General features: G+C 39.6%; 1 protein-coding gene across 1 annotated transcript; it reads right to left on the bottom strand.

The window, feature by feature from the left end:
• Positions 1–10,824: 10,824 nt before the first annotated feature.
• LOC131227760 (WAT1-related protein At5g07050-like) lies at positions 10,825–13,550 on the bottom strand. The gene is made up of 7 exons (XM_058223564.1): positions 13,194–13,550; positions 13,031–13,093; positions 12,797–12,913; positions 12,450–12,702; positions 12,124–12,282; positions 11,824–11,975; positions 10,825–11,316 (listed from the first exon to the last, which is right to left on the bottom strand). The coding sequence occupies exons 1-7, from the start codon at positions 13,394–13,396 to the stop codon at positions 11,055–11,057; spliced, it is 1,209 nt and encodes a 402-aa protein (XP_058079547.1). The 5' UTR covers positions 13,397–13,550; the 3' UTR covers positions 10,825–11,054.
• Between the last annotated feature and the right edge of the window lie 226 nt (positions 13,551–13,776).

Genomic DNA, 13,776 nt, shown 5'->3' with positions numbered 1-13,776 from the left:
GAGTTTAAAGATGTGAGAAAGTCAGCTGGGAGTGACTTGTCTCCTGCATCGAAATCTGTGATGATGAGCCCAAGGATTCCATCGTCTTTTGAAGTAGATGGACGCATGCTCTCTTGCTCCAGCCCTACACAGACAGATAGAGGGTCAGTAGACGAAGTATTGATGTGCGGACTCTGTTGAAGAGAAAGTGAATCGTCAAAATCCAATAGTTCGGATGGTGGCCTCAACTAGGTGGTTTTAAATTCCAGAGTCATATTGAGTGACTCATCCATCTCCCGAATCATATCATCATGTAATTCAGAGAGTGGTCCAAACATGTCTCACAAGAGATAGGAGGGTTGGTTGTAATGAGCTTATCCACTTTTATCAGACATGTCACGTGAGTGGAGTAGCTCATTATGACCACTCACTTCGTGCACTTCTTGATCATTGACTGGACTAAACTTGAGATTGATTAGGGGAATTTGGGCCGCACATTCATGATCGTCATCCCAATACTCATCATATTCTAGTTCAATGCTGCAGTGCACATTTGGGATGAGATCACTTTCCTCACATTCGATACCGAGATTGGGTTGAGGTTCACATAAACCAACCTCTCCCTCATCATTGAAATCTAGTGTATCCTGTGAGTGAAGTATATCATCATCATTATATTTGAAAGACACCCATGTATCTCCACCATTGTTTTGAACAGTCATTGAGATTGACTCATCAGGGAATTGAACCGTATGCTCATTAATGGAATCCAACTCCTCATTCCAAATTTCAGATTTCTTCAAAAGCGAGTGAGGATCACTTTCCTCGCATTGTATTTCTGGATTGGATTGTAGTTGGGATGAGCGAGCTTCCTCTATCCTATCGAGGCGCGAATTGAGTGCTTCCATTGCTTTTCTAATTTCAGCAAGACACTCCATGTTATGCTGAAATGAATTCTCTTGGATCGTTTCTGGTTGGTTCTCAAAGGTAGGGTATCCAAGAGAATAATCATTACAACATGTTGTTGGTTCATCTTCCCAGTTTTGATGGTTCCACTGGTTATAGTCATACTGATCATACATGGGAGAACATGATGGTTGATAATAATCCTCATTCCCATAATTATGATCGTATACAGACCTATTAGCCGATGGAGCATAACGTTCTAGTCGGTTCTCAATGTCGGTTCTCGATGGAGAAAAATCTTGATGTATACGTTGAATTCCAAAACCCTCAGGCATTCCCCAAAACTGCTTATCCATCTCAGCATAGACACGTACCCAAGCTTCCATGGTGAACCTTAATTCTGATTCTAATCCTAGAAGAAAATAAAAAATTCCTATAGCAGTACAGAAAGTAAGAGGAGAAGTTAGAAGGATGTTACCAAATGAGAAGTTCCTATGTTAAGATCCTGCAAAAGAAAACAAAAGAGATTAGTCTCTAAAATAGAAAGTCTAAAGTTAGAAAGTTCCTACAATTAAAATAGAAAGTTAGTTTTTTTTTTTTTTTTAAAGGAAGTTCCCTAAACTCTAAGCTAAGTTAATTTCTAAAAAAAAATCTTAATTAGAAAGTTTCTAAAATAGAAAAAAAGACCCTAAAATTAAAAGTTTCTAAAATAAACTAATTCTTAAAAAGAAAGTTTCCAAAAATAAAATAAAAGAAAGATGAGTTAGCTTCTAAAATTAGAAAGAATTTCTAAAAAGGGAAATAACTAACCTAGTTTCTAAAAACAAAAGAGGAAAGTTTCTAAAAATAAATTAGTTCCTAAAAATAGAAAAATACTAGAAAATAGAGAATTTCTAAAACTCAACCCTAATTTTAAAAATAGAAAAAGTAGAGGAATTAGAAAGGGATTACCAATTTAGAAGTTATTTCAAGATCCTACAAAACAGGAAAACAGGTTAGTTCCTAAAAATAAAATAAAATAAAAACCTTTAACCTAAAGTTAGTAAAATCCTAATCTTAACCTAATTCTAAAACTAATTAATCTTAGAAAACGTAACCGTCAATTCCTGGCAACGGCACCAAAAACTTGTTCACTCCCCAAGTATAGGGTTGTGATGTAGTAATAAACTCGGTGAGACCGAGGTCGAATCCACAGGGACTGAAACCTGTACGTTATCTGAAAATAACCAGATCTAGAACTAGGCTAAGATGAAATTTAAACCAATTGTGATTTGAGGAATAATGGTGAAATATTAATTTAAACTTAAAGAATTCAGAGAAAGTGAACTAGGGATTCAGAGGATCCACTTGTAGAGATCAGGGAGATCTTATGCTTGCTTCATGGATATTATACTGAACTTACTTGATATAGTTTTCAAGAGATGAAAGGTATAAGAATTAGATATGATTCCATCACAAATCCATGCCTAAGAGACAAGGTAAACAACAGAACTTAGACCAATCCATAACCAACCAAAAGATGTATGAGTGTTAGGAAGGATCCCATCATCCACCCATGTCTATGAGACGATGGCGAACAACAGGGTTTCCAAACATCAAAATAAAAGGAAAGGAATTATTCAAGCCATCACAGATCTACTGTAATTTAAATCACAACAAACCATTAATGACTAAAAGAATTTCTTAAATCAAAACAAAGTCAATCAGTTCAAATCAAACCTGTAGAAGCTCCCATCACGCCACAAGCTTCACCTCTTAGCCCTAGCTAAGGGATTTAGCCTAACATAATCATAGGAAAAAGAAGAAAAATAAAGAAAAAATACATAAAAATTCCAAACACTTCTCTCTCCGCCTCTCTCTCCCTATCTGACGTCCCCTATTCAAGCATACCCTCTTCTCCACGTTTGGAACTCTTTTTATAGCTTTTGGAGTGGTGGAAATCGAATTTGGGAAGCTATCGCACGCGCAGCGAAAGCCTTTTCGCAGCCAAGTTCGGGGCTTCATAATTCTCGCGTTCCTTTCATTATTTCTGTAAAATCAGCGTCTCTTGGAAGTGTTTTGGCTGGCCTACACGATGGATGGTTCAGATCTGCCATATGATCAAAGATGGTGGGCCACAACTGCCTGGAAAGTCCAATTTCGCGGACGTGCGTAGCCTTTCGCACGTCCGGCGCTGACGTGATCGGTGGGCCCCATAGAGGTATTTTTTGGGAAATCCACCTTGTCCATTGGATTCAGGATGAAATTTCGGTCAAGAATGGGTGGTTTTGAACGTCCATTGACGTGGCCTAGAGAAGAAATTACCCCAAAAATCATTTTGAACGTTGCAGGGCAGTCCACTTATGGCCTCTGTATCGCGCACATATGCTTGCATGGGTCCAAAAGTTTAGCATGGGTTTGAAGAACTCATGGCCCTCTACAAGATGGACTGTTTGGATTTCCTACTGGGATAATGTGTGGGGCCCACTAGCGTCCGTAAAAACGGACAGCGTCCGTCCGTTTCAACGCTAAAACGGAAGTTGCCGTTTTGGGGAAGAAGATGCGGGTCAGCACTGCTGACCCGCTTTAGCTGGTTTGGTGCAGCTCGGGTACGTGTGTACCTCATGTAGACATGCTATATATACGGGCCCCATTGTGATGTTCTATCAAAATCCAAACCATCCATTTGTTTCCTCATCTTATTTAAACCGCCGAGACCAAAGTTGAGACAGTTCCAGATATCAGGTGGGCCCAGAATCAATGGTTTATGGGCTAATCTGTCAGTTGGGGCACTTCCATAGTGATCCGAGGGCTGAAATTTGATATGCACGGTTAATTTATGGCCCTCAGGCCATGTATAAAGTTTTGAGCCAATCAGATGGCGGGAACTATGTGATCTTACATTTTTCACCAATTTCGGGCCTCTTTAACGTGGATGACTTGATTTCCTTGGATCCCTGGTGTGTAATTCCATCGATCTTGGTCCCCTGGAGTCCGTCCCTTGCCTTGGGTGTCATCAGAGCGTTAAATCCATGGTTTAAACACCCTTTTTCAGTTCATGCTTGTAAATACACTCTGCATCACAAACACGATTAAATCAAAGCTATTAAACGGTATCAATGATTGTAAATCCATGCAATAATTGGGTCCGATAGCGTAGGCCGATAGCTCGAACACAGTATCCCATATCACCATGCCTAGCTCATGAGTCTTCGCAGATCGTGATATCATGGTTAAAGTGGGCCTTTACATTGGTGAGGGGTATCTTAGATTTAAGCAATAATGTTTATACATGGTAAACACATAATAGGCCGATCAGTTTGTTAGGCAAGTTTGATTGGTATGGGTATACGCTGACTTATTCGACATGGAGCGCATAAGCACCCCTCGTGGCCTAACCACTGTCGACAATTGTCATGTGACCCGGATTCATCAAGTATACCCAATGTAGCAAGACTAATTCGGACACCCGAACGGAACTATTATCGATTGCCTGGGCTAGGTTGTAACCCCAATCTTACTCAAATGCAACAATTAAGTACACGTGATAATCAATTCAGCATTTAACAAATAATCCAAATAAATTCTTCACTTGAGCATTTCATCAAACACATTGATCATATTACCTAACACTTGCATTTTATCCATAAATCACGTAGACGCGAATAAGATTATAAGAAGGAAACTATACCTATGAATAAGGTAAATAAGAATCCTATCTTAATACTCTTAATAAATACAAATCATCAACAATTTCTCATTTAGACAATTTATCAAACACCTAGGCTACACTTCACCAAATACATAGACTAGGTTAGCTACACCATATATTTTGGCAATTCCTTACACAAGGAAGTTAGTATACATATGACAATGATTATTCCTATATTAGTAATTATGGAAAGCACAAATCATATTTACATGTTCATTCAAACATTTTAACAAACACATGAGATGCATCTTTTGTTCCACATAGTTCATAGATGTACAATATATCAAAAATGGCGTATCTAAGACAATATGGAAGCAAACAAGTCAGGCATAAACCATTAGCTGACATTAAAATCATTGAAAACCATAACTTAAACATTTATACTCTGCACCTTTCATCGAAATACTCGATTTAGACTCGGTTCGAATTCTATGTTCCCGAAAACAGAACGTCGGGCACCTAAACAATGAAATAGGTTAGCTAGTTTGACGAACAATCAACCTAGATCTCTACAACGACATTAGGGTTAGGTTTTCTTACCCAAAATCGTAACCGAAAGAGATTCGGTAGCGCGACGGGGAGGCGATTTGGTGTGTTAAATAGTAGGAGAGGATTACTGCAACAATCTCCTAAAATCCTTCTTCTCTCTTTCCTCTTTTTCCTTCTTTTCTCTCTTCTCTCCCTTAGGGTTTGGTGAAATTCGTATATGCAAGAGGTGGGGTGAAATAAGGGCGATTTATAAGCCCAAAAGTGGTGCAAATGGCCCCAGGGCCACCATGTACATGGTTTATACCCTTTGGGTGACTATTTTTTACAAACGAGCTGATAGGGAGGCCCATTATTCACTTACGTCATAGGGTAAGTTCCCTGACAATGGATCTATGCAAGGATGTGATTTCAGTGCAATCGGATAGGCCGATTGTCCATGGAGGACCCGTGTCAGATCAACGGTCATACTTACTCGATTGGGGCCACAAGTATACGGATATGAGCAGAAATTTTCTTTTTCCCTAGGTAAAGTTTGGTCAGAAACTGACGGTCTGAAATCGTCAATTTCGTGCATAAGCGAAAGGCCCAATTTACTTAAGTTTTGTTATGTTTTCTAAAGATATTCGCGTTTCTCACACACTTTACTCAGGTCTCAAGTTATGCATTTTTGGACAGAATCTGGGCTCGATTCCTATGATGGTTGTCAAGCCCAGTAGGATGGATGTAACCCTATAGTTTTGCGGTCATCGGACTTTCGACGTGCGGTCCAGGTCCGATATGGGGTTTCAATGTACTCCCGAGAGCGACAGGCTCATGGAATTTCTCTTAGGTTTTTAAGTAGTGTTGAGTTAGCGATATTGATGGTTTTGGGTCTTGTCGTTTGTGTAAATGGTGGTTTGAGCTAAATCCACCGATTAAGTAATTTAGTATTTAATTAATTTCTGTCAAAATTACGATAAGTTATGGTCTTTAGGTTTTTCTGCCTGAGGTGAAACTCAGGTCTTTGTACGGATTTTTTCGAGACATTACAGAATGTGACTGAGCGATCAGTCATATCTTTAATATTAGTGAACAAATCTTTGTCACCTGTCATGTGTCTAGAGCAACCACTGTCTAGGTATCACTTTGATTGACTCGAAGCCTTCTCCAGCTCGCAAGAAGTTTTTAATAGTGGATGTTCAATCCCCACCTTATAGTCCACTTAAGCCTTGGACCTGCCTCATTTTTTGGTTCATTTATTAAAATGATCTGAGAAAATTGTTGAACGAGCGTGGATAAAACACTTACATCACATTGGCCCCACAGCGCCATTAATTCGTCTGGGCGGGGTGGGACATAATCCACATTCAAGTGGATGTACGCGGATTAGATATTGACAGGTTGAGTAGCGAGTCGGCTATTGAAGTTATGTCACCAAATTGTGTGGGCCCCATTATGATGTATGTGTTGTATCCACACCGTCCATCCATTTTGAGATATCATTTTAGGGCATGAGCCAAAGAATGAGGCATATAAAAAGTTGTAGTGGACCCCACCACAGAAAACAGTTGGGAGAGTGATTCCTACTGTTGAAACTATCCCAAGGCCCACCATAATGTTTATTTGAAACCCAAAATAAGAGAAAACACAAATATCAACTTGATCTAAAACTTTTGTGGCCTTTAGAAGTTTTCACTGGTGAGCGTCACTGTCCCCACTGTTTTCTGTGCTGGGTCCACTGGAGGTTTGGATTTAACTCATTCTTTGCATATCGCGCTAAAATAATCTCTCCAAATGGATGGAAGGTGTGGATACAAAACATATATCATGGTGGGGCCCACTGAACTTTGGTGACTTCACTTCGGTAGCTAGTCTTGCTACTCAACCTATCAGTATCTAATCCGTGCCCGAAGTGAATAGAAATAGTGTGAATTGAACTTCTATCATAGAGAAATTCTCTGGTGGTTAGGGTTGCACTATGTTCGGTAAGAGCCCACCATAGTGTTTATGAGAAATTCACCCCGTCCATCAGTTTTTGGAGATCATTTTAGGACATAGGGCCAAAAATGAGCCAGATCCAAGACTCAAGTGGGCCGCACTAAAGGAAAAGGTCGGTAGGAAAATTCCTACAGTTGAAACCTCCCTGGGTCTAAAGTGATGTCTCAATTGCATCTGTACTGTTTATAGTAATATTCCTACTGAGATGAACTGAAAACACAAATATTATCCTGATTTAAAACTTCTATGACCCCACGAATATTTCAACTGTGGACGTTCAATCCTCACATTTTCGGCCCATTTGAGTCTTGGATCCGGCTCATTTTTGGCCTCTTGTCCTAAAATGATATACAAAAACGGATGGAGGAGGTGGATTTCTCAAAAAAAAAAACCATGGTATGCCCCACCTAGGTTTCTTGCGCAAGGCTTTTTGTAAAGAATACACGTGAGGGATAGAGGTGGAGAGGTATTTTAATAACCAGTTTCACCATTTTGTTTATCCATTTTCCTTATAAAATTTCACACTTTATTTAAAACTTTTACCATCTGACGAATAATGTGTTGCCAGCACTTGACCTCATGGGAAGGTAACATACGGTCGAGCGCATAGTACCTTTTTCCTACACACACACACACACACACACACATGTAAAATATAATCCACTTTGTCCATAAGGTGAAAACCTTTTTTTAGACCATACATACAAAAGGTCAGCTTGATTAAAAAAAATAAAATCCTGTGGGCAATATCATTGTTCCAAAAGATATACTTTTCATTGCTCATCCTTGCAATCGATCGAAAGTAGTTTTTTTTAATTGAATATTGATTGATTGACTCGCCTTTTATAAATATCTAGTTGTAACCTATTGTAGACACCTGACTTTAATACCAAGTGACTAGCCATATGAGATTTGAACTATGAACTTAAAAATTGAAACCTTAGAACCGGAAAGTGAAAATCGTAGAGCTTAGAACCCTATAGCAAATCAAACTCAAAACATTAGGAAACAAGTGCCCTTAAAATCGTGTCCAAGTTTATATAAGTCTCCGAAAGCCCATAAAAAAACCCAGCCAAATACAAATTGATTTAGGGCCTGATCAAGATTGATAATAGAGGCTACCCAAGTCTATATACATGTCACATAATCCCATGTGGGGTAAGAGCGAAGTTACACTGATTCTAAATTGGCTCCTTGATGGTGGGGACTGTCTATCGTGATCCACATTAGTTCTTTCACACAAAATGACTATATATCTTATCTTAAGTGTACACTGATGAGTCCTACAAACCTATGATGGTCATAGTCCAAACCTGGTATACTGAGATCCATACATCACAACTAGTGCTCTCCCCATCAATGAACAAAGTGTCCAATCTCCAGTTCTCAAGAACTATCAGGGGACTCATTCCTTAACTAAACCATATCCAGGTAATTCCAAGATGTCACTAAACACTTAAGAATATCAAGTTGTCCACAAGGTACCTGTGGTCATAATAACCTATAGCCAAGTTCAGCCTTGTCCATCCACTTGATTTATATTGGTTTTCTAGTGCACATACTCCAACAATGTCCCACTTACTCTCATGTGCATTCATTTCAAATTCTATCATTCCTTTACATGTCATTCATCAATCTTAACATCCTCATTTTATCTACACTCTTATGAGCTCATTATTCCTTAACTACCCTAAAATTTTGTCCGGTATTATAATTATCATATAAAATTTACCTTTTAGTTTGAGTAGTACATGGCTTGAATTTTATGGGCAATGTCTTTTTGAATCTCTCCACTTTCATGGAATACCAACCTAACATATTGAAAGTGGTTATTTTGAAAAACTTCTTAGTAGTCTTAACTAGTTCATCATCCCTAATCTTATTGTTACTAAATTTGCACTTCATATGCTCTGCTTAACTCGTCTCATTTTAAATCTTTTATCTTCTAAAGCAACCCTTTATAAATCTAGCTTTTATTTACACACTGCTTATCTTGTCAATCAAAAGTATGTCATTTACAAAGAACATACACTATGGGATTGATAAGGTTTTCCTCCTCAGGTCAGAGGAGATGAGGTGCGATTCGGATGCCATAAACATTGGAATCCCCGCGTTGCTCGACCAGTCTTGCAGCTTGCTCGACCAGTCCTGTAGCCTGCTCAACCAGTCGAGTGAAAAGTGCTCGACCAGTCCTGGGTCATTCGACTCAAAGTCCAGCGAGCTCTGTGGTGTTCGACCAGTCGAGTGAATAGTGTTCGACCAGTCCTGCAGCCTGCATGACCAGTCCTGGTTACGCATATTTGAGTCTGATTTTGTGTGAGATTCAGAATTTTGAGGCGGCTTTCGCAAGGGTGCGAAAGAGGGTTTCCTAAACTATAAATAGGAAGTCCCTAGGGTTTTCTAGGGCATTCAAGAGGTAAGGCAAGAGGGTTTCCTAAAGCTTTGCAAGGGTTTGTAAAGGGTTTAAGGCTATTAAAGGTGTGAGAGAGAGAGAAAGAGAGAGAGGAAGCTTATGGAAGGGAGGCTATGCTCGTAGAGGTGATCTACCATATCTCAGTGCTTCCACGTCCTCATAATCGGTGAGATCTTTCTGTTTTATTTGTTTCTCTTATTGTTTATCCACTCTTGTGCGAGTGAAGAAGGTTGTAATGTTCTACTTTATAGTTGATTGTTGATCTGGACGAGGTCCCGTGGTTTTTACCTTTTTGAGGATTTTCCACGTAAAAATCTCTTATGTGGTGTGGTTTATGCTTTGATTTATTTCATTGCTTTATTATTCCATAATTTAGTTTATTTTCGGAAGGCTAGATCCTAAGGTTTTGTACAAGGCCTCCAATAGGGATTTCTTCCAGATAATTAATGATGAGGTAAAACTATGATAAGTGGGAACTCGTTTATCTAGGTAACCTTAATTATGTCAATATATGCTCTTGAAATTCCATTGGTTTGCGCAAGGTCCACTGCATTTTTCTTTTTAGCAACCTCATCAAACGATTTTTCTAAATAACTCAAAAGGGATTTAATATTTGCTTTTTAATAACTCATGATCATCAAATTGCTGGCATCCTCACTAAATATCCAAGCATACGAGGTTTTGTGGCATCATCGGTTAGCAAACTCTCGTTGTTCTGCCAGTTCGCTTGAGATGGAGAATGGGAAGATGACTCTTCTCAGTCGTATCAACTCACCTGTTCTCATATACCTGCAGTTATTTCCACATGTCATTGTGAAACTGCGTAAAGAAAAGATTTTTAAATGTAAATCCTCTCGCTTGGAAATTAGCACAAGATCTTTACATTTGTGGCCGTGACCACGCGATATCTCCAATATTTGACACGTGGCACAATGCCCTGGATCTAGACCGTTCATCAGCTCCAAACCATTTTATAATAAAATTAACTGATGCATGCACCACTACAAATAGAAGGACAGCGGTCAATCAACACTGGGACCCACACAATAAAATCTGCAGAGGGCGATTATAGGACATGTCCAATAGAAGTATAGGCAGCGTGTGGGGCCCAATTGCTATTAATTTTGCTAGAAAGCAATTTGTTTTGGAAGGTTTTGCTAGCAAACAATCCATAATACTAAAAGCTTATAAAGGCATCTGATGCAAATAGCTGCAGGAAGATTCGAGCCCGCAAAGTGGGCTCCACTCTTTTTTTTTTTTGCCACTAGATGTTAGTCGGGCCTCCAACCGATGTCAGCGATTCCGCCACGTGTAAAATAAAATTCCAAGAAGAATTCAATAGATAGAAGCAAAAGAAAAGGAAAAAACACACCAAACCTCTATTAAAAAGAGATTCTACAATTCTCTGGAAATTTTCCATTTTTCTTCAAAACTATATTAGAATATCAGCGTACATATGTAGAAAACCCAGGCCCCGTAATTAATCCAAAAAAAAACAAAAAAAAAGGTAAGAAGGGAAATGACAAAATTGCCCTCCCTTAAGCATTACATTCTCTCTCTGTCTCTCTTTGTCTCTCTCCTTTTAACTAACTTTAACGGCTAGTTACCGTTAGCTTTCATGGGTGGTGGGACACTAACGGGAACGCTGACGGCCTGGTCACCGAGAGAGCTCTCGTTACCTTTTGCTATCGCAGATTCAATGTCATTGGCTTCAGTGTCTTCTATCATGGGAAGGTTGTTTCCTTCAATGCCCTTAATAGCCTCTGGGATGGATTCCATGGCCTGTTTCTCTCTGTGTTCCTTGTACTTGCCCCACAGGACTGAGTACAGGCCTGCAACTATCAATATGGCACCAAGGACACTGCACCCACATGTTGAAATGATCAGTCGGGTGGTGAATGGCATACCAAAAAAAAAAAAAAAAAGAAGACGAGGAAAGTGAGAACAAAAGGAGATCAAAGACATTTTTCTGGTGTTGATATTTGGGACGTTGGATTGTTGTTTTCAATGGTGCTGTAATGGTGGAAGGAAAAAAGTGAAATTTTGTTTTGTTTTGATAGGCATGTGAGAATGGAGGAGTGCATGCATACACATCAAATCACTAGAAATTACAAGTGGCTATGGTTGTTCCCTACTTTCTTTTTTCCTTTCACCTTTAAGAAAAAATGGCAACATGGGTCGTTTTCCATTTTCAAAATCTTGATGTGGGTGTGCACACATGGACATGTGCATATACACACGTGTGTGCGCATGTGTGGGAATTGCTTCCTTTCCAATGTTTATTTCTTTCCTATTCTTTTTTTTTTTTTCCTTAATTGAAACATGTAATAGGATGATGTGAAGTGGGTTGGTGTTGAAAGGACATTACCCTCCTAAGTAAATCTTTTCTGCAAGGATGAGAGATCCCATGATGGCTACTATGATCATCATCAGAGGGCTGAAGGCAGTGACAAAAACAGGCCCTCTTTTTTGCATGACTAGCCCTTGGACATAGTACGCAATGCTCGAAGAGACGATTCCCTACATGTGTAAACCCAACCTTCATTAGTAACTAATAATCAAAATGCATAAACACTCAACTTCTTTTGGATATTGTATATATGTTAAGAAGATCCAATCTATAAAAGAATATACCATTTGAGAGAGAGAGAGAGAGAGAGATGTTTACAGCATAGGCAGCAGCAAGAAGGTTCATGTCCCAGCCTATGGTCCAGACAGAAGGGGAGTGCTGCATGACAAAGGTCACAGCAATTGACTGAAGAGTGCCCATAAAGCACACTAGTGCTGTGAGGGAGAGGTGAGCTGTATATCTCCTCATTGTTATAGCCTTGAAACACAACAGCCAAGAAATTCAAACTCAATAGCTAAAACAAAAGGTCTTTGGAAATGAAAACCAACATGAAATTAGAATATAGAAAGTTTTTTTTTTTTTTTTTGTTTGAATATAGAAAGTTAGAGAGTGGGTTTTGTCCTTATGTTCCTTTTCTTTTGTACCTGCAAGATGAAGAAAGCTGCCCAAGCTAGTGTGGCTATGATGAGGAGAATGGAGCCCTTGAACCAGTCTTCTTTGTCAGTCACATCTGTGGTGTTTGTCACATAGGATTTACGAGGATGGACGGACTTGGACCACACCATCTCTACAATAGGCCCCTTGTACAAGGTCATAAACATTGCTCCCGCCACTGTCACTAGAGTTCCTATTACCTTTGCCTGGCACCTTACTTTCTTTATGTCTACTTTCTCCATCCTAGTTTCCACCACCACAATCCCATCTCAAGATCAGTAAGTAATTCCATGTTAATATGATGATGATGATGGTGAATGCATGTGTATGTGTGTACCTGCATAGAACAGCCATGACGAATGTCATGGCAGGTAACATGTTGCTCAAGGCACAAGAGAAGGTGGGGGAGGTGAATTTCAGCCCAGCATAATAAAAGTTCTGATCAATCACTGGCCTGTAGAATCCAATGACATATGAGTGAGATCCTGTCCTTGTAAAAACAATGACAGCACTATTCCACAACATGATGAAGACGGCGTGGTATAGAAAACATAGTAGGTAATATACTAACCCAAGAAGACCCAGTACAAATATCTGCATGAAAATTGGAAACGTGATCTTCGGTCGAACCTTCCTGTCAAGGTGAACAAAATTGGTATGTGCGACATCAGACTAGTTTACGAAATTATCAGAATGGATGGATATTTGGAATTTGTTTGGTGAATTGTATATACCTCTCGAGAATGATGGCGAATGGCGCTATCACAGCAGTGGCGAATGCATGGCGGTAGACGACGAGAACATAGTGGCTCATTCCTCTATTGAGGGAGACCTTAGTGATAATGTTCATGCCCGCATAGCCAAATTGAAGTGAGATCATGGCGATGTAAGGCTTGGACCTTTGAAAGAAGTTGCTGCAGCATCCCTGGCTTTCCATTTTTTGGCAACGGATTGCACCAAAAAATTCACTAGGCCAAGGACACTCAGCTACTCACAAAGGAGCACTTGAGAGAGAGAGAGAGAGAGAGAGAGAGAGAGATCAGTTGAGGAGATGAAGAACCAAATGGCTTCTGTGTTTCTCCTAAGAAGGTATGAAAACTCCAACACATATTTATAGACGTTTCACTCTATCCAAATAATGCTGGAGGGCATTAAAGAAATACACATACGTGTGTGCGTCTGTAAGCGTATGAGATAAATGGAGCTTTACTCCCACTCATGCGGCCGTACCCCCGCAGCCCCACCTGGCTAACCATGCATGGGTCCATTTGAATATTCGAGGAAAACATTGTGATGGTCTGGGAGAGTGTGATGGAC

This window comes from Magnolia sinica, chromosome 15 (genome assembly GCF_029962835.1).
Source record: "Magnolia sinica isolate HGM2019 chromosome 15, MsV1, whole genome shotgun sequence".
NCBI lineage: Eukaryota > Viridiplantae > Streptophyta > Magnoliopsida > Magnoliales > Magnoliaceae > Magnolia > Magnolia sinica.
Note: the sequence above shows the minus strand (reverse complement) of the source record. Positions and strands in the feature narration are given on the sequence as shown.

Bases quoted from the DNA above. Each gene is read 5' to 3' on its own strand.
- LOC131227760 (XM_058223564.1), bottom strand. From the start codon at position 13,396: ATGGAAAGCCAGGGATGCTGCAGCAACTTCTTTCAAAGGTCCAAGCCT. The intron at 13,094-13,193 runs GTATATACAATT...TCACCTTGACAG, and splicing joins TTCGCCATCATTCTCGAGAG to GAAGGTTCGACCGAAGATCA. The intron at 11,317-11,823 runs GTAATGTCCTTT...ATGTGGGTGCAG, and splicing joins GAAAAGATTTACTTAGGAGG to TGTCCTTGGTGCCATATTGA.